A 23,190-nucleotide genomic window follows, 5' to 3' on the forward strand; every position below is an offset into this window, starting at 1 on the left:
GGGCTCTAGGCACACGGGCTTCAGTAGTTGCAGCATGCGGGCTCAGTAGTTGTGGTGCATGGGCTTAGTTGCTCCGCGGCATGTGGGAACTTCCCGGACCAGGGCTTGAACCAGTGTCCCCTGCATTGGCAGGCGGATTCTTAACCACTGCGCCACCAGGGAGGTCCCCTCCCAAAACTTTTTACCTTTTTGAGCAAAGAACTGTTCCAGGTGCCTTTTACACTCTTCCAGGGAATGGAAATTTTTTCCATTAAGAGAATTTTGTAAAGACCGAAATAAATGGAAATCGGAAGGTGCAATGTCTGGTGAATACACAGATGAATCAGAACTTCCCAGCCAAGCTGTAACAGTTTTTGCCTGGTCATCAAAGAAATACGGTCTTGCGTTATCCTGTTGGAAGATTATGCGTTTTCTGTTAACTAATTCTGGACGCTTTTCATCAGGTGCCGCTTTCAGTTGGTCTAATTGGGAGTGGTACTTTTTGGAATTAATCATTTGGTTTTCTGGAAGGAGCTCATAATAGAGGACTCCCTTCCAATCCCACCATATATACAACATCACCTTCTTTGGATGAAGAACAGCCTTTGGTGCGGTTGGTGGTGGTTCACTTCGCTTGCCCCACAATATCTTCCATTCCACATTGCTGTACAGTATCCACTTTTCATCGCCCGTCACAATTTGTTTTAAAAACGGAATGTTTTCATTACGTTTCAGTACAGAATCACGTGGAAATATGGTCAAGAAGGTGTTTTTCATTTAACTTGTGTGGAATCCAAACATCAAAGAGACTCACATAACCAAGCTGGTGCAAATGGTTTTCAGCGCTTGATTTGGATATTTTGAGTATGTCGGCTATCTCCCGTGTGATATAACATTGATTGTTCTCAATTATTGTTTCGATTTGATCGCTATCAACTTCAACTGGTCTACCCGATCATGGAGCATCGTCCAGCAAGAAATCTCCAGCACGAACTTTGCAAACCACTTTTGACACTTTCAGCACCTTCTCCATACACTGCACAAATCCTTTTGCATGTTTCAGTTGCGTTTTTACCTTTCTTGAAATAATAAAGCATAATATGCCAAAAATGTTGTGTTTTTTTCTTCCATCTTCAATATTAAAATGGCTACACAAGGGCTTCCCTGGTGGCGCAGTGGTTGAGAGTCCGCCTGCCGATGCAGGGGACACGGGTTCGTGCCTCGGTCCGGGAAGATCCCACATGCCGCGGAGCGGCTGGGCCTGTGATGTTGATTGTTCTCAATTAATGTCTCGATTTGATTGCTATCAACTTCAACTGGTTTACCTGACTGTGGAGCATCGTCCAGCGAGAAATCTTCAGCACAAAACTTCGCAAACCACTTTTGACATATTTGATCAGTCACAGCAACTTCTCCATACACTGCAGAAATATTTTTTTTGCATTTCAGTTGCGTTTTTACCTTTCTTGAAATAATAAAGCATAATATGCCAAAAATTTTGCTTTTTAAAAATTCCATCTTCAATGTTAAAATGGCTACACAAAAATTCACCAATATAATGTCTTTTTTTAAATGCATGCTGTTATGACAGCTGTCACATACAGTCTAACAAAATTGTCTCGAATGAAGTTAAAGACAACTAAGTGCTACTAGAGCCATCTTATGGAAAAAACCAAATGAACCTTTTGGCCCACCTAATAAAAAATTTAATTTCTTTTTATTTGAATTTGTCACAAGAAAAACTAAAATGGAAGAGAAATAATTGTTGGATATCAAAAAATGCTTCTACACTGCAAAAGATATACTAATCATCGCAAGAAAGATAAAGGTCTCTCTTAAGAAAAGAAATTATGAATACAGTAAAGGATTGGAATCACTGTTTTTTATGAGCTAGGTATTTCAATTTTATAGTGTCAATTGACTACATACTATAAAAGATGATAAAATCATCAATACTCAGCTCTTCCCATTTTCACTCTTCCCAACCTTAAGTATTTTTTTGGTTAATATTATACTTTTTACATTGTCTAGACTTAACATTTACATTTGAATCTATAACTGTAATTCTGATAATTTTTTTAAGATTGGTCCTGTATCTAAATGCACAGATGCAGGTCCATTTACATGATCCTTTTACCATCGTCATTACTGAATTCTGTTTTTTCCTTGGTATGAACAATTCATCTCATTGTTAGTTATATTTTATTATCATATAGTTTGGGTTGTAAGTTTTTTTCCCCAAGAAAATTTATTAATGTTGCATTCCCAGCATTATTTTTATGTTTGATAATTTCAAATGCTATATTGGCTGGGTATAATATTCTTGGACCACTTTCTCCCACAGAACTAAGTAGATATTGCTCCATTGTCTTTTTTTTTTTAAGATTTTTTTTTTGATGCGGACCAATTTTTTAAAAGACTTTATTGAGTTTGTTACAATATAGCTCCTGTTTTTTATGTTTTGGTTTTTTGGCCCCAAAGCACGTGGGATCTTAGCTCCCCGACCAGGGACCGAACCAGCACCCCCTGCATTGGAAGGTGAAGTCCCAACCACTGGACCACCAGGGAAGTCCCTCCATTGTCTTTTAACACTGAAAGTTGATGTAAAGAAGTCTGAAGACAGCATAAAATTTACCACTTATTAAGAGATTGGGTTTTTTCCCACTGGAATTTCTTAAAGTTTAAAACCTAATAAAGCTATGAGGTCATATTAAAGAATCTGTATCAAAATTTCCAGAGTACATGGTATTATACTTTCAATCTGCAGATTAAGTTTTTGTTTTGTTTTTTTTTTTCTCCAGGAAACTTTTCTTGTGTTAGTATTATATATTTTTATTCATCTTCAGTTACATTCATTGGATTCCCTATTTCAAGGATAGCAATTACCAATTCTTGAGTATTTTTCTTACAGAGTAGCTTCTTTAATTCCTTTAATCTCTCTGGGTTTTTTAAATTTTAATTCATTGGAGTTTTATATTAGCAAAATCTCTTCCTTTATTTTCAAATTCTCTGAGTCATGATATGCCTTATCCATAATCAGTTCCAGCTACTGACAGCACAGTTATTCATCAACTCTCATGGCATCCGTGAGATATACGGTGTCTGTAAGACCAATCCCTCATTGCTTGTAGGTCTCTAGCTTCTTATTCCTCGAATATGTAAGTGCTAATACCACTATCACATTTATATTTTAATATCTAGACTGATTCAATTCTTTGTGTTTTAATGGCTAGCGAGACACTATCACCAGCATATTTTTATCACATATAATAGCTCTTTGCCAGAATCTAAAATAAATATTAGAAATAGAGGCCATGTGGAGTCAATATGTCAGGTTGCTGAACACATTCAGGTCAGGATTGCTGAGAGCTCTTGCTGTGTGGGTGTGTCCGTGCTCACTGTTCTGTCACACTAGCTCCAACTGGCTGTGCGTGCAAGCCAACATTCAGAATGCAGACAAAATAATGAACTAATATTTCACTTTATTTAGAGACAGATAAAATTAAAGGAATGAGCCTGGGCAGCTGTTAAATGGGTTCATTTAATGCATTTGATAGTTTAACCACTTTTCTGTAACCTGAAGAAATTATGGGATGGGAGAGGCAGAGACAAAAAGGACTGCTGCCTAAGACTGTGCCTTTAGTTACAGTTTGATACCTGGTTTTACCCTCCTCTGAGATCTTTTTACAAGTCCTGCGAAGCTTAACTATTCTTAGTTGAGGGCTGTCTCTTAGTCCTCAGAGAGGATACTCAGATGAGGTCTCCAAATCCGTATGAAGCCCTGAGACTTCACTTCCTTCAGAGATAGGCAGCTTAATCAGCTTCCCATTTTACCTGCTTCTCCTCTGCCATCACTTCTCGGGTAAATTTGGCAAATGGCAATGTTGATTCTTTCCCACCTCATATGGAACCAACATAAATTTTTGAGGTAAGCAGCCAAAATCTTCTGTACTTATTTGCTCCTTCAGATGTTGAGTATTTATTAACTCCTTTAGATCACTTTGGTCTCGTTTGTGTCTCACTGAACGTTTGCTAATAAGTTTAAATTCCTGAATCAAAAGAAACCCAATGTTGGCCAATCCAGATACAATCTAACTAAAGACTTTTGAAAACATTTTTCATCATTATAGCAGGAGACCCAACAAAATAATCAAAACAGCAATGCACAGAAAGAATTTCCTTCTCTGTAAGCTTTCACTAAATAAGGAAAAGGAAGGACAGATGAATTATATACGTCCTGCTTCTGGAACAGTTAACCTATTATTTTGTAGGGTATTGTCTTTATGAGCAACTTGGGAGTAGCAGCCAATGTTCTATCCTTGCATCTCATTATCTGGCAGTGCACATAGGGGTGGTCTGCAGATTGGATTGAATAATTGAGATTCTAGATTCTCTCTTAAAATTCTTTTACAGAACATCGTACAAAGGAGAGCCTGAGATTTAACATACAGCATTTGGAATAGGGACTTGTTTTTACTCTGAGGTCAGAAACCTCCACAGCTGAGTACTTTGGATAATGAAGGTCCTTTTTCTATATTCACCCAGCCTGGGCTGGACACAGGCAAATGTCATACAATCTGCATTTAAACATTCTTTTCTTTCCATTTTAACAGTGTTTATGTTTCCTGGCACACATCTAAAAGATTCAGAATATTTACTGTATATGTAAATATGCTTTTAAGGAAAAAAAAAAAGCGTGCAGTTTTCACATGCAAGTTATTTTCAGCAGACAGTTCCTTCTCTGAAACACAAAAGACTAGATATAAAAACAAACAAGAGAGAAGTGCTGTTTTAACAAATGGATCCTTGGAGATGGATTTTTAGGACTTTTTTTTTTTTTTTCCTGATCCAGCTTTTACCCTATCACTTAGTAAAGCTAAGAGAAATCCTGAAATAAATCGGTGACATTCTCACAGTTTTTAAGGCTGACAGTTTAATTTTTTTCCTGTTTTGTCTGTGGCCAATATAATTAGGTCATACCCATGTGAAAAATTACTTGTACAAGAAAACTTTTGGATGTGTATGTTTTCAGGAAGATTTGTTTCTGCTAATGTACATGACATCATTTGCATGTGAAACTAATTCACTTATCCTACGTAATTTAGAATATTAATGTTGTTTCCAAAAAACCAAAACGAGCCCAATTCAAAAGGAAATGAATGTTTCTGTTACTAATTTTATATCATGGTTAGAGTAATTACATTTTAAAATATTTTTAGCAGGTAAACCACTGATTTTAAAACATATTTGTTAATTACATAGACTGGATGCCAACTCAGGAAGGGGTCATTCCAGTAGAAAGAGGAGAAAGGCCTAATTTATAACAATATTCCAAAAATGGCAACAGAGATCAAATGCTAGCATTCCTACCTTGCAGACTGTCCTCTAATTTCATTTTACATTAAAAGTTAGTTGTAATTCTTGTGCCTTGAGGATTTTCTAATAGACTTTTTACTATTTATACCAGCAGATACAAGTTTTAAGCCCACAATATTATTTGCTTTACTGCTTCTACACTGCCAGAAATATTAGGAGCTATGGGAGAATGCAAACTTAAAAAAAAATGACCATACTTATTTGTGTTTTATGAAGATCTTGACATTAACTCCTTTTTTTCTTTAACAAGCTGAGTGTCTTGCTTTCATTTTTGTGGATTAATTTAAGAATTTTAGTAATTAAGGACATTCTTATTTGCTTCCAAAACTTAAACACCAGGATTAACAGACACAAAAGGCACAATTTAACATATTTTATTGGCTGAGTGTAAAGGTCAAAATTACCAAGCTTTGTAGAAGCACCATTAGAAGTATACAGTAGATCCCTTGTAGAAATCATGAAGGAAAGCCAGTGTAGGCAGCGTCTGGCGCACAATTGTAAAATGTGATTTGCTCTCTGTGACGGAAGCAGAGCAATTGTCAAGAGTTTGACTAGGTTGCAAAAGAATTTAAAGGGCCTGCAGATGTTTAAGAACGCACAAGATAGCTTTGTCGTTCTCATGTAACGTTTACTGAGAAGCAAGGCATGCTAAATATTAAGCAATCCATACTGAGTCCCTACCCAGCGATTTTATTTCCAAGTGAGATAAGTAGGTGAGATATTTAAACAGAATTAGAAGGCTTAATTAGTGCTGCCCTTCCCTGAGTCTCCAAGGTGGCTGGAGCATTACTCACCATTTTGCTAAGAAAAGAAAAAAATGAGATTAAGTGAGATAGGTGGGAAAGACAGTAATTTTTCAGAAGGCAAGAGGTTTGCCCTCTAAAACAAAATGTACACAGCTAATCAGATATACTTCTGCAATTCTGTTTTCATGTATTCGTAGAGCTAGATTCAGAGTTACTGATGTTCTAACCAAGAAAAAAAAAAATGACTTCTAAGTGAGAGAGCAGTTTTCTCAAATGACACTGAAGAACTTTTGTGACATTCAGAAATTTACAGTGGCCTGTTGGTAGACTTCAAACATGTCCTGTCATTCCCAGCTTTGGGTAGCATTTGGAGAACACTTGTAGAAAATGAGCTATGCTTACAAATCATGTTTATTCTTTAGCTAAGGTAGCAGGACTTCCTTTAACAAGCTAGTGTTCTCTTCTTTTGCAGGGACTGTACGTTTTTGTGGTTTATTTCATTCTGCACAACCAGACGTGTTGTCCTATGAAGGCCAGTTACACAGTGGAAATGAATGGGCACCCAGGACCCAGCACAGCCTTCTTCACACCCGGGAGTGGAATGCCTCCTGCTGGAGGGGAGATCAGCAAGTCTACCCAGAATCTGATTAGTGCTATGGAGGAGGTGCCTGCCCTTGCCCTTTCTCCTTCTCTGTCTCTCTCTCTCTCACTCTTTGATATACAACCTTTCCATTTTATGGAGTACAAGTTCAATGGTGCCATGTAACTTTTAAATCCTTTTCCTACTGACATTCTCTGATCTCTGGTATTTGCTGTGCTTACCATGGTATCATGTCTGTTATCTAATTCTTTTTCCTCCTTGCTTTGTGAGCTCTATTAACCAGCAGTTCGTACTGGAAAGTCAGAGCTCTTTCTTCAAAAGCTTCCTAACTGGTTACGGCAGTGACTGACTCTGCTTCAGAAATGGTTTTTCAAATACTGTTTCTTCCTGAAAATATTCTCACAGCTCTCTTCCTTTACTCATGCCAATCTACTACTTCAATCCCAACAAACAAATAAACCTCCCAGTGTTCTCCCTCCACGTCATTTTGGGTTCTTGTGTCTAAATCACATTGCCACCAACCTCTCAGTAGTGCCACCCATAGCCTTGGTACCACTGCTTGTATTTTGAAATATACCTGAAGACATTTGTCCAGGAAGAGATGGTAAACAGGTCCCTGACAGTTTCTGCAATGCCTGAGATGTGCTTGCCTACCCTTCCTTACACAGCCCATGTTAGTGTCTCTGTCTTAAAGAGCCAAGGGGAACAGTATTTGTGTTTACATCCTGAAAAATGGCAGGAAATCAAAGTGCATATGTCTGAAAAGAAAACAGTTTATAGATAGTTAAGGAGGTAAATAGATAATCTACCTGCTCAGTGATATTTTTTTGTCTTCCATGTTAATTTAGAAAGTAATTTTATTCATGTCAGGTGAAAATTAAGGTAAGTGATCACAAATAAAGTACCATATTTAAAAATCTTGATATATGTTTAGTACCCTAAAGTGTTCAGCAATCTAGTACCATTTCTATATCCCATAAGCTCTTAAAACTGAATTATTTTCCCATCCCAGGTGATAACAATAGAAACGGATATTTTTAAGATCAGCAGTGTGGGAGTAAATCTTTAAGAAAATGGTTTTTGTCTCTTTACTTGGCTACCCAATTTAGCATTTGTCTAGATCGGGACTATACATTAGCCATTAGCCATGTGTGTCTGTTTAAATTTAAACTAGCCACAATTAAATAATGATAAAAATTCACTTCATCAGTCACCCTGGCCACATTCTAGTGCTCCATAGCCACATGGATCTTGTAGCTACTATAACGGAGAACGAATATCTAGAACATTTGTGGCATCACAGTGCTATACTGAACTGGATTGAACCATCACTGTGTTGAACAGTGCTAGTCCAGATGTTCCGCTTCTCCGTGAAATCTTTTAAGGTTTCATGTTCTCTCAAATTTATTTCTCCAGCACTCAAATCACTTTTCTCAGTGCGAGGGATCCCCGCAGTGTCTCAGACAACCTTGTATTGGGAGGCAGCAGCTGTGACAGTTCAGTTCCTGGCCTGAGCCACTACTTGAATGTTCACTGGGGGTGGAGTGCAGTGGCATACCCTAAAGTGTGCTCTGCATTCCTCAGCGGCTTAGAATTGGCCTTGATCCAGCTGTCAGTGAGGGACCGGCAGAGACATTCCAGAAAGCCACGCAGAGAAGGGAAAGCATTAGGAAAGGAAGGATTAAGGGGTATTTACCAGTAACCACAAGGGAAGCAAATACATTTACTCATTTCAAGATAGAACTATCTTTTTAATCATTTAATTTTTAAAAAGGAGGACTTTAGCATTCTATCTAAGAGCTTTTCTTTTCAATTCAGTATATCCTCATTGATAGCTACTATACTTAAAATTATATGTTGTATCTTAAAGATTTAGGAGGGTTCTCCAGTTCTTATATTTTTAACAGCTTTCTTTGCACATATTCTATGAAAAAGTTTAACGTATTGATTGGGTTAAAAAATAATTCTCTTCTTCCACGCATGACAGCTTAGAAATCTGCAAGTAATCCTCGTAGAGAAATTGTTTAGCATCACCCGATTAGACTGTCTCATGGAGAGACATACTTTTCTAAGGAACAAATGTAAAATTAAAGGTCAATTCTAAACAGTTCAACAGCCCTTTCACTTAGTCTTTGTAATGAGATGCAGAGATAAATAGCTTATATAGATTTCAGGGTAAGTATGTATGTACTCATATTATGGTTTCCTTTTCTCCCAACCCCAACCCAAAAAGGTGCCGCCTGACTGGGAGAGAGCATCCTTCCGACAAGCCAGCCAGGCCAGCCCTGACTTAAAGCCAAGCCCACAGAATGGCGCCACGTTCCCTTCCTCTGGAGGATATGGCCAGGGGTCACTAATAGCCGATGAGGAGTCACAGGAGTTTGATGACTTGATATTTGCATTAAAAACTGGTATGTGAACCCACAGACCCCATTGGAAGTAGGCACTCTTGCTATGCTACAATTTATATCTTCTTCCCATGAAGTTGCAAAAGTACAGTAATCAGTTACCCGTACCACATCCCAATTCTCATGACCCATTCCTAATCCCAGCCGAATTCTAGGATATTTTGTTCTTGGCACCAAATATGAGACAACCTAAAAATAATTGACAATTTGCTTTTAAGAAAAAGGCATACTCTAACTAGATGTAAATCTCTCTGCACTGGAATCTTGCTAGAACACCAAGATACTGCTGAGTCATAAGAATCTGGTAGTGATCTCCCTGAGAGAGTTTTGCCTCTGACCTACTAAAGAGAATTTCTTATGGAGTATCTTTGGAGCAGAAACTTTCAAAGGCAACATAATGGGCCTCATATAGTTCTACAGTTTTCAAAGTGCCATCATAGAGATAGTATTTCATTGGCTCTTCCTATATGTTCAACTCCACTCAACCTGTGACCCCGATGGAGAGTTGTTTTCAAATCAAATATGCAACTTTTTTCTTTTCTTTTTTCCCTCAGAAAAATGTTGAACTGTCACTGTTAGAAAAAGTTCAGTGAACTTTTTCATTTCTAGATGTACAAACATGCAAGAAGATATGTCCATGCTCAGATGAACTTATTGAAATAGTTATTCAAAAGTGCATGCTACTATATATATATCATTCCTATGTCAGATCAGTGCTTGGCAGTTGGTAAACCTTTTGTAGATGATGTTGGAGAATGAATGAATGAATTCATTTCATGAATGAGTGAAACAAAAATGAAACTTAGAGTTTGCTTGGAGGAATAGACATTAGATAAACATGACATAAAGAAGAGTAAAATAAGTAGTGGAAAGAGTTATTAATTATTGAGAATTCAAGGAAATTTTTTTTAAAACCTGCTCAGTTGATTCTTGAAGATATATAGAGCTTAAGTAAGTAAAGATTGGAAGAAAAGCATTGCAGACTGAGGGAGTAGAATTAGCCAAAGCCCAGGGCTGCAGGTGCATGATCTGCTTGGGGAGAAGCATGCAGTGTGGCTGAGATGGAGGGTGAGTAAAGCCAGGCAGCAGGAGAAAAGCCCAGAAGGTAGTTTACCTACATTGTTAATAAGTTACTGTAGTTTCTCAACTGGGTTTCAGCAAGCACTCTCCTTGGGATATTCCCAGACATCCTTGGTGAAAGGATCCCCTGACCAAGTATATTTGGGAAACTGCAGAGATTCACAATTCACTTGAGCATTTTAGCAGCTCTAAAGAGTCCTAGAGTAAAGAAACCCACTTGACTTAATTTGACTTGGGGATTCCAGAATACATTTAGTGATAGATTCATTTGGGGGAGCAGAAGACTTCCTGATACCCTGCATAATATTAAAATGCTCTTCAGGTGCCATGCTAAGGGATGGGATTTTTATAGAACTCAGTTAGCCATCGAGGTTTTTGAGGAGAGGCACCACATGTTCCCACTGGTTTTGAGGCAAAATAACTCTTAGGGAAGTCTGAAGAATAAATTTTTTTTTTTTTTTTTTTTGCTGTATGCGGGCCTCTCACTGTTGTGGCCTCTCCCTTTGCGGAGCACAGGCTCCGGACGCGCAGGCCCAGCGGCCATGGCTCACGGGCCCAGCCGCTCCGCGGCACGTGGGATCCTCCCGAACCGGGGCACGAAGCCGCATCCCCTGCATCGGCAGGCGGACTCTCAACCACTGCACCACCAGGGAAGCCCTGAAGAATAAATTTAGAAGCAAAATCAGAAAGGCTGAGAGGTGTTTACCATGGTCCCAGGGAATAAGGTTTAGGCCTCAGATCTGGGGAGTGGAAAGAAAAAGGACAAGAAGAATGCTGAGGAAACACTGAGAGGACAGTCAGCAAAGGCTCATGCTTCTCACCTAGGTGACTGAGGGATCATACATAGGGCATTTGCTTGTTTATTTGTTTTCAAGGGGAAACTGATAAGTTCAGACTTGGAAAATTTGATCATTATGCCTGGTGGCTCTTAAATAGTCAAGTTGGGATCTTTGGCGAGGGATCGGGGTTGGAAGGAATGGTCTGAAAGGCATCATGCAGAGATTACATTTGAAGCTATGGGGATGAATAAGTTTAGTCTGGAAGAGTGGAAGCTAAGAGATGAGAAGAAAAGAAGTGAGGGAGGGAGAGGGAAGAAGGGAAAACACGAGAAAGGAAAAGGAACAAGAAGAACATCTAAGATAATACCTACGTTTAAGCGTAAATAGAAGAGGGTCCCACAGAGGACACTGTAGCATGGTCAGCACGAAAACTAGAGAGAAGAGTTTCATGAAGGAGGAAGGAACAACTGTATAAAATGCTCATTCGAGCTAGGACCAAAAGGGGGCTTTCAGATTACAAATAGTTCCCGGGGTAGATTATGTCCCCAGCACTGCAATGCAGTCAGTTGATGTTACAGCACTGGAAGCATAAAATGAATTCTTGCAACATAATTAAATTAGATCTGGGTCCTATATATATATAACAAGTACTAAATGCATTCCATTCTGGAATGTATGGAATGACTTACTTATAGACTGAGTTTACCATTCCTTAGAGTTCACTAAACTCTTTAGGAAGTAAATACTTTAAAAGACCACAATAGCAGTCTCTAACACTGGCCCCCTCTATTTTTAGAAAAGGTATGATAATAATCAAGTACCACCCCCTAGATGCTTTCCATCATACAATATGGTCAAATCAAAGGAGCAGTCCACCTGCCACTGCATCCACAGTGGAATTCACAATTGATACATAGGCCAGATGTGGACCAACAGGGAGTTTTATTTGTGGCAAAATTTTAAAATTTAGAGATATCCCATAAAAATCCAGAATTTCGGGCTTCCCTGGTGGCGCAGCGGTTGCGCGTCCGCCTGCTGATGCAGGGGAACCGGGTTCGCGCCCCGGTCCGGGAGGATCCCACATGCCGCGGAGCGGCTGGGCCCGTGAGCCATGGCCGCTGAGCCTGCGCGTCCGGAGCCCGTGCTCCGCGCAACGGGAGAGGCCACAGCAGTGAGAGGCCCGCGTACCGCAAAAAAACACAAAAATCTAACACAACACTGCTTGATTGGAGCTGAGTAATGGCTGCCCCTTTAGACAGGATATGAGCTCTTCAGTTTGTCCAGTGCCCACCAGACCTGTGTCACTGATTTATTTGAGCCTTCCTGGCACCTGTAATGTTTGAGTTTGCAAACCTTGACCTATCTCAGGTCCACCGTAACTGCAGGCCACTCCAAGTCAACTACTGGGAACAGTGGGACTTCCAAGTCTTTTTCATTTGAACCCCTAAACAACTTTGAAAAGTTACGTTACCCTTTGCATATATCTAAATAAACATCCAAAGGTTTTCATAAGTTTAAATAGAATCAAACAATGTCATTTCTATTGTATTATAAATTTTAGGGTTTAAGGGCCTAACTACCAGAGCAATTTGATACCCATTGCTATTCATTTTATTTTAAATATATACAAGAAAGCTTTTCTTTTACATTTGGGGATTTTACACTATTCTCTCTTCTCTTTGAACTTGTATTACCATTCTACTCTCGACACAGAATTTTATCCTAATGTAATATATTTTATGTTTGAAATTCATTTAATTGGTATAAAATAGAAGCCCTTGCCCCAAAGCCAGTCATGGACTTGTTTTTCCATTTGAATTTTAGCCATATTGAATTCCTTAAAGCAAAAAAAAAAGGACACAAAGGAAAACACTGTTGACCTTTTTCATTTTTAAAATAAATTGTCTTTCTATGAGAAATTCACATTTCACTCTAAAAAGAGGACATCATATCTTTCAATTAGTTGTTCTTGAAATGCATCAGCCTCTCCACAGGCAAATGAGACACTCAGTTCTAGACCAGTGATGCCATGGTTACTATTAGTTATTTTAATAGAACTTTCCAATGTATCATCAGTGTCCCCAACCAGGACTTTGGGAGAATAAGAACAGTCACCCTGGGACAGCCTCCATTTAGGGAAGAGGAGAAGGTAGTGAGCTAACTAGAACAGATTCAGCCTACACAGAGTGTGAGTCCAGGATGGGGGGCATGTACTCTATTTACATCCCTAAGAAGAAGTGTTTTGAGTACTGGCATTTTTATGTTGATCCAAAGCTGACAAGATTCTGGAAAATGTCAAGCTGGGAGCCTGTTGGGCTTAGAAACAGGGTGTTTTTCCACAGGGGCTTCTTCCAGAGGGACTAATCTGATTCTCCATCATCCTTAGTCCCTTAACTTCCTGATTTTACCTCAGACCAATGACACTAATGTCGTGGTAAACATTTCCCTACTGGAAACGTTTTGTTTTGTTTTGTTTTGTTTTTTATTTTTGGCTGCGTTGGGTCTTCGTTGCTGTGCACGGGCTTTCTGTAGTTGTGGCGAGCGGGGACTACTCTTCGTTGCGGTACGCAGGCTTCTCACTGCAGTGGCTTCTCTTGTTGTGGCACATGGGCTCAGTAGTTGTAGCTCGTGGGCTCTAGAGCGTAGGCTCAGTAGCTGTGGCGCACGGGCTTAGTTGCTCTGCAGCATGTGGGATCCTCCTGGACCAGCGTTCGAACCTGTGTCCCCTGCACTGGCAGGCGGATTCCTAACCACTGTGCCACCGGGGAAGCCCAAATTTGGAAAGATTTTGATTTTTTTTTTCCTCAGAAGAAGATTGAAGGAGTGTGACCTTTGTATCACTGCCGCATTTTAAAAGGCCATAGAAAATAAGAATGGGCTCAGAGAGGGTTCAGAGAGCTCTGTGTTGGAATCCTAGCTCTGCAGTCTACTATCTGTGTAGCTTTCAGTAAGGAACTCAACCTTTCAGTTTCCTCATTTATCAAATAAATGTTCTTTTTTTAAAAATTTATTTATTTAATTTATTTATTTTTGGCTGCATTGCGCCTTCGTTGCTGCACGCGGGCTTTCTCTAGTTGCAGCGAGCGGGGGCTGCTATTCCTTGCGGTGTGTGGGCTTCTCATTGCAGTGGCTTCTCTTGTTGCGGAGCACGGGCTCTAGGCGCACGGGCTTCAGTAGTTGTGGCACGCGGGCTCAGTAGTTGTGGTGCATGGGCTTAGTTGCTCTGCAGCATGTGGGATCTTCCTGGACCAGGGCTCGAACCTGTGTCCCTGCATTGGCAGGTGGATTCCTAACCACTGTGCCACCAGGGAAGCCCATCAAATAAATGTTCTTATTGTAAGTTTTCATGAAGTTTGGAGATTGTCTATGTGAAGAATCTACCACAGTGTCTGGCAGAATTTAAATTCAGTATGTGGTATAAATTATTTGTTGGGTTCGATTTGTTGTTATGTTTAAAAACAGTTTTAAATATTCATAATGTGTTCTGTAACACCTGGGTGTTCACTGCACCATAACTGTTGAGTGAGGGAGGTTCGTGCTTGAATGTGTGCCAAGGAGTTTGAAATTTATTCTATAGACAAATATGAACACGTGAAACCTGTGAGACAAAGAAGTCACACGAATAGAGCTGCCCCCATAAGAGGCTGTAGGATGTAAAAGACAACACCCTACGTCTGGGGTCAGAAGTCCAGTTGGGGGACTTCCCTGGTGGTCCAGTGGTAAAGAATCTGCTTTCCAGTACAGGGGACACAGGTTCGATCCCTGGTCAGGGAACTAAGATCCCACATGCCGCGGGGCAATTAAGCCCGTGCGCCACAACTACTGAGCTCGCGCGCCTCAACTAGAGCCCATGTGCCGCAAACTACAGAGCCCACTCGCCCTGGAGCCCGTGCGCCACAACTAGAGAAAAGCCCACGCACCGCAACGAAAGATCCTGCAGGCCTCAACGAAGATCCTGTGTGCCGAAGGCAAGTGAACTAAGATCCCACATGCCGCGGGGCAATTAAGCCCACGTGCCACAACTACTGAGCTTGCTCCTCAACTAGAGCCCACATGCCACAAACTACAGAGCCCACACGCCCTGGAGCCCACGCCACAACTACAGAGAGAAAACCCGCACGCCACAACTACAGAGAGAAAACCCGCACACCACAACTACAGAGAGAAAACCCTCATGCCACAACTACAGAGGAGCCCGTGCACCATAAGGAAGAGCCCGCACCACAACAAAAGATCCCGCACGCCTCAGCGAAGACCCCGCATGCCTCAACTAGGACCCGACGCAGCCAAACAAATAAAGAAAATTTAAAAAAAAAAATTAAAAAAGAAAAGAAGTCCAGTTGGATATCTTCATTCTGTGACTTCCCTGTTGTGTGACGTGGGCAACTCAGTGAACACCTCTGAACCGCATTCAGTTCCTATGTCTGTAAAACAGGACTAATCATCATGCTTTCCTAACTAAAGCATGTTGAAATGTTGAGGAAAGGAGAGACTCTAGATGAATGTGAATTATTACTTGTAGTTCCTTTGACATTGCCCGTTCAGTCTACCAAGGGGGAGAGTTAACTGTTATCACAGTTGCTGGATTTTTCGTGAATTTTGGGCTTAAAATTAAAGCATGAAAATACCTTTCAGAAAATCAGGATACTTACTGCCAAATACCTTCCTAGACCATTGAATGAATTACAAAGAGACAAGAAACCTGGGCTGTGTTCCCAGTTCTGCCGTGTTACACTTGTGTGTAGAATGTGTCCTTTCTGAGTCTCGGCAAGGGATTAGGATTTGGGTGTTGTGCATTTATGTCAACTGGGAGGAAATTGAAAAGGAGGATAAATGGATCATACAGATGTGGTGACTCGGGGGAGGCTGTATCTAGAGCTTGCTGACATCTTCCAGGGCTCTGGGCTACTGAACAAGCTGGTGACACCCAGTCGCTTGTAAAGCTGCACCCCACGTTGAACCTTCCAGCCCAGTGTGCTTCGTCCCTCACAGTCTGCTCAGCAGGCTCTTAGTTCAGAACTTCTAGTGTGCTTTGTCCCCATGCTGGGCAGATGCTTATGCATTCCTAGTGGCATTTAGAGCAGGCCAACCTTGAAATCAGAGGGAGTTGGTGCTCGTTTGTTCATTAAGCCCCACTCTTCCCTGGTGCTAATGCTGGGGTCCTCTCTGTTTCTCTGTAGTTGACCCCATATTGGGCAACTCTGTTAACTCACCGAGATCAAGCTGCTCTAGGCCTCAGGGCCTCAGTCACCTTCTCTTCATAAAATGGCAATGTGTCACTGATCCACTTGGAGGTTCTTCTAAGTCGGACAGTTCCTCTGCTTCCCTGGCAGAGAAACATGGGCCCTTTGTCCTTCAAAGGCAGTGTGGCAAACTCAAATGTTACTCACAGGTAGGGTCAGTCAAACACCATAACTGATTCAAGAGGGCTGATAAAAACAGCGGCATACCAGAAGGTAGTACCTGGTCCATGTTTTGGTTGTTGTTGTTTTTTATAATCCAGAAATACAGGCCCAGTGTTGCCTTGTCTTCTGCTATTTAAAGAGAAACCCCAAATCTGATGTTTTATGTTAAATGTATTCATTTTTAAATCATGACAACTAACTAAATTTTTGAATATACATTGTCATTGCTAATATGCTAGTTCTTAACTTGAGGAAAGAGTTCACGGGTGTTTGTCACGTTTTGCTTCATGACTTCCATGTACATTATATACAGAGGTATCCTACAATTTATCATCCATACCAGGACAATTCAAGAGAGTAAAAGGGATGTGATTAATCATTTTTTCAGGTATAAACTAGGACTTTTCTTTTCAAACATTGCATCCTCCAGCTCCCTGCTTGAAGGAATAGTGAAAGAAGTATTTGTGAAAGGGTGTGGAAATGGGCCTTGACAGATAGGTAGGAAGACGCTCAGGCTGGATTTACATGGCACTGCAGGACCAGTCAAGAGAAATCACTTTGAGAAAGCTCTCCAATGGGCAAAAGTTGGAATATGTCTATCTGGTGAGGTCCAGCGGAGTTAGGAGTATCTTGAAAGGCAAGGCAGAGGGTTCCAGGCTGATGCAGTTGACAATAGGAACTAATGTTTGTTCTTGAGAGGGCAGTGGAATGCAGAATGGATCAGAGGAACAGAACAGGCAATAAAAATGGAAGAGGAATTTTCAAGAACTAGGATGCAGAGCATAATTTTTTAATACATTGAGCAAACATTTACTGAACACTCACAGTGTGCTGGGCACTGTCCTATTAGCTAAGAGACATAATCTAATGGGAGAATCTGAAATTTTAAAAGAGAATCATCATGTTTCCATGGGTAGCAGAGGGGATACTACCTGAGTTGATATTTATAGGAAGAGTGGAAGCAGCCAAGCTAAAGCATTGAGGGGGCAGGGAAAGAGCATCCTAGGCAGAAATGCTTGAATAATAACACGGTGGGGAAAGGGAGTGACCAGCAGCTCTAGTGAGACATTAGGCTAGAGAGCAGGCAAGAATCAGGTGGATCGTGCCTTGAAGCTGGGCTGAAGACAAGCCCTCCAGAGGTCAGACAGCAGGAGGAGATGCAAAAGAAAGCAGAATAGCTTTGGAAAGGGTCAACAGGGGACTTCCCTGGTGGCGCAGTGGTTAAGAATCCACCTGCCAATGTAGGGGACACGGGTTCGAGCCCTGGTCCGCGAAGATCCCACATGCTGCGGAGCAGCTAAACCAGTGCGCCACAACTACTGAGCCTGCGCTCTAGAACCCGCAAGCCACAACTACTGAGCCCACGTGCCACAACTACTGAAGCCCACACGCCTAGAGCCCGTGCTCCGCAACAAGAAAAGCCACCGCAATGAGAAGCCCGCGCACCACAAGGAAGAGTAGCCCCCGCTCGCCGCAACTAGAGGAAGCCTGTGCGCAGCAACGAAGACCCAACGCAACCAAAAATAAATAAATAAATTTATTTTAAAAAGGAAAGAAAGAAAGAGTCAACAGGTCAGTGGATGAGTGGATGAGATGGGCCAGTGTGGTGTCAGAGAAACAAAGCCAGGAAGTGGGGTTTCAACAGCAGCCTTTAACAGAGAGAGGGTGGGAAGGACAGAGACCCAAAAGACGGAGGGTTTGGCTAGAAAGAGGTCATCAGTGGGCTCCTGCTTCCATCTCCGAATAGGTTAAGAAGAAGCTAATCCACTATCTTCCCATAGCTACTAACTGCAGAATTGCCTTTCCTACACCTCAGACAGATAGGGAAGTCTCAGCTGCCCAGGCAACTGGTTTTTCACTTCCCTTCTTGTTTGCAGTCTTGTGCCCAGCAGAGGGGGTGGGGCTGGGAACTGTAATCTCTGGTGATTCAGCCAACAGCACACCCTGTGACCACATCCCTAGTCTCTGTGTGTGTGTGTGTGTGTGTGTGTGTGTGTGTGTGTGTGTAGGGGGGCAGCAAACATGTTTCCTCTCTAGTTCAGAGGCCACCAGGCCATGCCGTGACTGGACGGGACGTTGGGTACGGGGACATCTCCGCATGAGAGAGAGAGAGAGAGAGAGAGAGTGTGTATGTGTTTATGTGTTCCTCTGCACATTACAGAAGAAAACAACAAGGTGTTAGTCTAACATAGTGTCAAGTTTTCCGAATTATTCTGAGTTGTGAAAAAAGTAGTAAACAGTGGAGCGTCCTTAAAACAGAGATTCCAGGCGCTATCTCCAGTTAACAGCTAGCTTTGTGGGATTCTTGTGCGGATCTGTTTTGGCACTGTGTTACATAATTATTTTTATCTTGGGAGCAGATCTGAGTCATTGAGAGCCAGTGTCTTCTGGGCACTGATATGATACCAGGTGTTGTCAATGCACAGTTTTCTTCTTGGATCCCTGCCGCACTGAGTCTCAGCTGAAGGACCTACTAGGTTCGGTACATGTAGGGTTGGAGGTTATACGTTTTCTAACAGCAAATCCTACCCCCCTGCTGAAAAATTCTAATAACCTGCCTGATCTTTTTTATTTTAGTAAGCCCCCAATTAAGAAATGCTGTTCTTTGGAATAAGTTATACCTGTCAAACATGTAGAAACAGAAAAAAAGATTGAGAAGCCAAATTCGTGTCTTTAGAAATTAATTTGTACTTATAAAAACTACCAAAAGGAATTAAAAATACAGTTTTATAATTGCTAGGTATTAATAATATTTATTCTAAATGTATAGCTCACTTTTTACTAATATAATAGAAATAAACGTGTGTTGACTTACTGTAACTTGACCATTAATTTGCTGGTCTAATAGTTGGGAGTTTTGTGTTTATTCTTTTTCTATTGCAGGTGCTGGTCTCAGTGTCAGTGATAATGAATCTGGTCAAGGCAGCCAGGAGGGAGGCACCTTGACTGACTCCCAGATCGTAGAACTCAGAAGGATCCCCATCGCCGACACCCACCTCTAGCACCTCAGTAACCATTAGAATGAGGGTACTTCCCTGTTTGTATTGGCTCTATGCTAAAACTTTCTAAGTACATGCAGCCGTATAATAGGACTCTGTGAATTGTACTGGATGACTAACCCAGAGGTGATTGTTGTGTTTGGAATATAAATTACTTATCTTTGTGCAACCTGAAAATTAACTGCTATAATGAAAGACTGGATTGATTTGTATCAGTTAATAGGATTGACATATCAGTTAATAGAATGTACATATTCCAAGAGTATTAGTTGTTTTTTAATGATGCTACGTGGCTAACATTGTTTAATAAAAGTAATAACAATCAATAAAAACCATAGAATCCATTTGGCATGACCCAGGCTCATTATTTATGAGGAAATAGTGTGCCTGAGCAAAGAAACAAACTCTATCTAGATGATGTCCAGCACCCCGTTTCTTTCCGCATTGATACGGGTGATCCAGATTTAAGATTTCACCTTCATTCCTAAAAACCATAAAATGTATTGTCTGTTGATTTTGCACCTGAGTGTCGACGGAGTACTGTAGTTTACATAGTCTTTCATCAAAAGTATGTATTTCTGCTCATTACAAAATTAGGGATCTGAACATTTTCCAGAATGAATGTTCTGTTCCCAGTTAAAAATAACTCCATCAAGCATTTTAGTACAGCTAAGAAGAGAATCATCCAAACAGTGCAGAGTTTGTTTGGGAGAAATATTTCTTGGTTTGGATTTTTCAGTCTTTGTCTTGGAATGAGAAATCAGCAAGTCTGTCCTAGAACAAACCCTATTATGTTCAAGATGATTTCATTGACTATGGTTCCAGAGGAATCATTAAGAACAGAACAAGTTTGTTCTAAGAAAGCCTTTTTGACCTTTTATTTTTGAATTCTTAAGTATTTGGGGGAAAATCAGTAGTCATTTCAAGAAAAAATTTAAAAATTGAAAAATAATCTGCCTAAGGGAAAATCTTGTTCTGTTAATCATTTCACTTAATACCATAATTAAAACACCCAAGTGTTCTATCATCACTATGAAGCATGGCTTTATTTTTTATAAAACCTGAGGTGGCATTACTGATCTTGATGAATTATAAAATGACTCTCCCTTCTTCTTCCTGTTGGTCCTCCCCTACTTCCATCTCCTCGTATATTAAGTTTTGATCAGTGACTTTTTAGGTAGGAAGCAAAAGCTGCACAACAAAATCAAGCAGCCTAAAAGACAAAGGCAGCATCATTGGCAGAGTTATAATCCTTTTTAGAAGTTTAGTAATGGTGCTAATAAGATTGAATTTACGTTACATGACAAATAAGTTAGTATCTCTCTCAACCTACAGCATTGTACTGTAGTCTCTTCCAAAATAAGAAGCAATTGATGGAATTGGTTATAAAATTAAAATTTAACATGAAAATTTTGAAATTGGTAATAAGCATTTTAAAATTATTAATAGGTTTTAATGAATTTGAGGCTTAGATAATGATTACAGAAATGTGAGATTTCATGGTATGGAATCCATGAGTCATAATTACTATAACATTTTTTTTGCAGATAACTCGATTCCTATTTGTCACTTAAGGTAACATTATTATCAGCATTTTTTAAGTTCCTAAATGGATTATAACTATACCGTAATGAATTCTCTAACAAAGACAATTGTCAATAGCTATTTTCATTTCTACGTGTTGTCAGAATTTGGGAAAATCTGGCCAAAAACATGACCAATCACAGACACCTTTCTTACTTCAGCTTACTGAATTTCTATTGTTATCCAAAACGCCATCTTGATAAAGAATCAAAAGAAACTCCTGCCACTGATCAGCATGATTCTTTAAACATTAGAAGGAAAGGGCAAGATTTCTAGAAGCCGCAGTGCTAAAACAAATAAGCTTCATATTCCAACAGCAGCAATATTTTGCCATCCGGTTTCCTCTCAACGTAGAGTGAGATGGGACATCAGCCAGGGAAGGATAGTACCAGGTAGGAGGAAGCAGATCAAATCAAAGTCTTAAAAATGAAAACTCGAAGACTAGAACTATAACATTTTGTGATCTTTCTTTTTCAGGAGGTTTTATGCTCCCTTTCTCCATGACTTTTTTTTTTTTTTTTAACATCTTTATTGGAGTATAACTGTTTTACAATAGTGTGTTAGTTTCTCCTTTACAACAAAGTGAATCAGTTATACATATACATATGTTCCCATATCTCTTCCCTCTTGCGTCTCCCTCCCTCCCACCCTCCTTATCCCACCCCTCTCGGTGGTCACAAAGCACAGGGGTGATCTCCCTGTGCTATGCGGCAGCTTCCCACTAGCTATCTGATTTACATTTGGTAGTGCATATATGTCCCTGCCACTCTCTCACTTCGTCACAGCTTACCCTTCGCCCTCCCCATGTCCTCAAGTCCATGCTCTAGTAGGTCTGTGTTTTATTCCCGTCCATGACATTTTTTAAATAGCTTTATTAAGATAGAATTCACATTCAATACAACTCACCCATTTAAAATGTGCAATTCAGTAGTATTTGATTATATTTCATTATTGGGGGTTTTTACAATTAATTTTTATTGGAGTATAGTTGCTTTACAATGTTGTATTAGTGTCTGCTGTACAGCAAAGTGAATGAGTTATACGTATACATATATCCCCTCTTTTTTAGAATTTCCTTCCCATTTAGGTCACCACAGAGCATTAAGTAGTGTTCCCTGTGCTATACAGTAGGTTCTCATATTGGGGTTTTTTTAATTGTTGTAAAATATGTGTAACACCAAATATGTCATTTTAGCCATCTTTAAATGTAGTTTTTAAATTCAGTGATATTAATTATACTCACAATGTTGTATAATCATTACCTCTATTTCCAAAACACTTTCATCACCCTCAGACAGAAATTGTGTATTCATCCCATCTCCTTGACATTTCCTTCCCTCTGTCAGTAGATACCTAACATTTCTTTGGGAAATGTCTCTGCTTCTGCATTTTTGTAATTATTTAAAATTTGTTTTTCTTGTTGCTTTAGTTTTTTTCTCTCTTTTTTTTTTTTTAGAATGTTAAGGCAAAAAAGAAGGATTTTCCTAATTTGGATGCAAGTGCAGACAGGTATGCAGTTGAGGTATGGAGCAGCCAGTAGAGCCCACAGAATTCCAACCAAGACGGGAGACTAGGCAAATGAAAATCTTAGTAAGCAAAACACAGAACGAATTTCACCCTGGAACTGTATCTTTGTGTTGGCTTTCAATCTCTTGAGGTGTTTTAGGGTTTAATTAATACTTTCCATGGTTCCTAAATCTGACTAGAGAAGTTTAAATACGCAATGCGGGTATGGCTGGAAAAAGAAAATGCCATTCAGGAATATAGCTCCCAAACAACTTAGCCTTGTGTTTACCAGCACTTAAGATCCGCCTTGAGTTTAGCCTTAAGTACTCTGGGTAGATCTGTTTGAGGGTAGGTGTCAATCAGATCGGTAGGTAATGTTGAGTTTTCAAAGCAGCTGGGTGGCAGAGTGGATCTCCTCTAGACAGCCTGACCTTGATAGAAACAGAGAAAGCAACATGGGAAATCCTGTGTTTCATGTGGTTTTTAGTTGTTAATGGCATGGACCCAGTTCCCCAGTACTGCGCTAGCAGGATGTAAGTCAAAGGACCACATTGCCTATAAGTAACATATTTAAAGAATGGACCGGGCTTCCCTGGTTGCGCAGTGGTTGAGAGTCCGCCTGCCAATGCAGAGGACACGGGTTCGTGCCGCGGTCCGGAAAGATCCCACATGCCGCCGAGCGGCTGGGCCCGTGAGCCATGGCCGCTGAGCCTGCGCGTCCGGAGCA

The 23,190-nt window shown here is 40.4% G+C and overlaps 1 protein-coding gene and 1 long non-coding RNA gene across 2 annotated transcripts in view; one reads left to right on the forward strand and one right to left on the reverse strand.

Annotated features, from left to right (window-relative positions):
* ADGRV1 (adhesion G protein-coupled receptor V1) overlaps positions 1 to 19,717 on the forward strand; it is a 552,025-nt gene extending 532,308 nt beyond the window's left edge. The window contains exons 89-91 of the mRNA XM_024125341.3: positions 6,574 to 6,765; positions 8,936 to 9,113; positions 19,258 to 19,717. Of these exons, the coding sequence (XP_023981109.1) occupies positions 6,574 to 6,765; positions 8,936 to 9,113; positions 19,258 to 19,376 (489 nt within the window). The 3' untranslated portion in view covers positions 19,377 to 19,717. The remainder of the gene's footprint in view (positions 1 to 6,573; positions 6,766 to 8,935; positions 9,114 to 19,257) is intronic.
* Positions 19,718 to 21,522: 1,805 nt separating this feature from the next.
* LOC102982487 (uncharacterized) overlaps positions 21,523 to 23,190 on the reverse strand; it is a 103,876-nt gene continuing 102,208 nt past the window's right edge. Inside the window, exon 4 of the long non-coding RNA XR_003680982.2 lies at positions 21,523 to 22,894. This is a non-coding gene — a long non-coding RNA (uncharacterized lncRNA). The remainder of the gene's footprint in view (positions 22,895 to 23,190) is intronic.

The sequence above is a fragment of the Physeter macrocephalus genome, chromosome 8 (assembly GCF_002837175.3).
Source record: "Physeter macrocephalus isolate SW-GA chromosome 8, ASM283717v5, whole genome shotgun sequence".
In the NCBI taxonomy this organism is placed as follows: Eukaryota; Metazoa; Chordata; class Mammalia; order Artiodactyla; family Physeteridae; genus Physeter; species Physeter macrocephalus.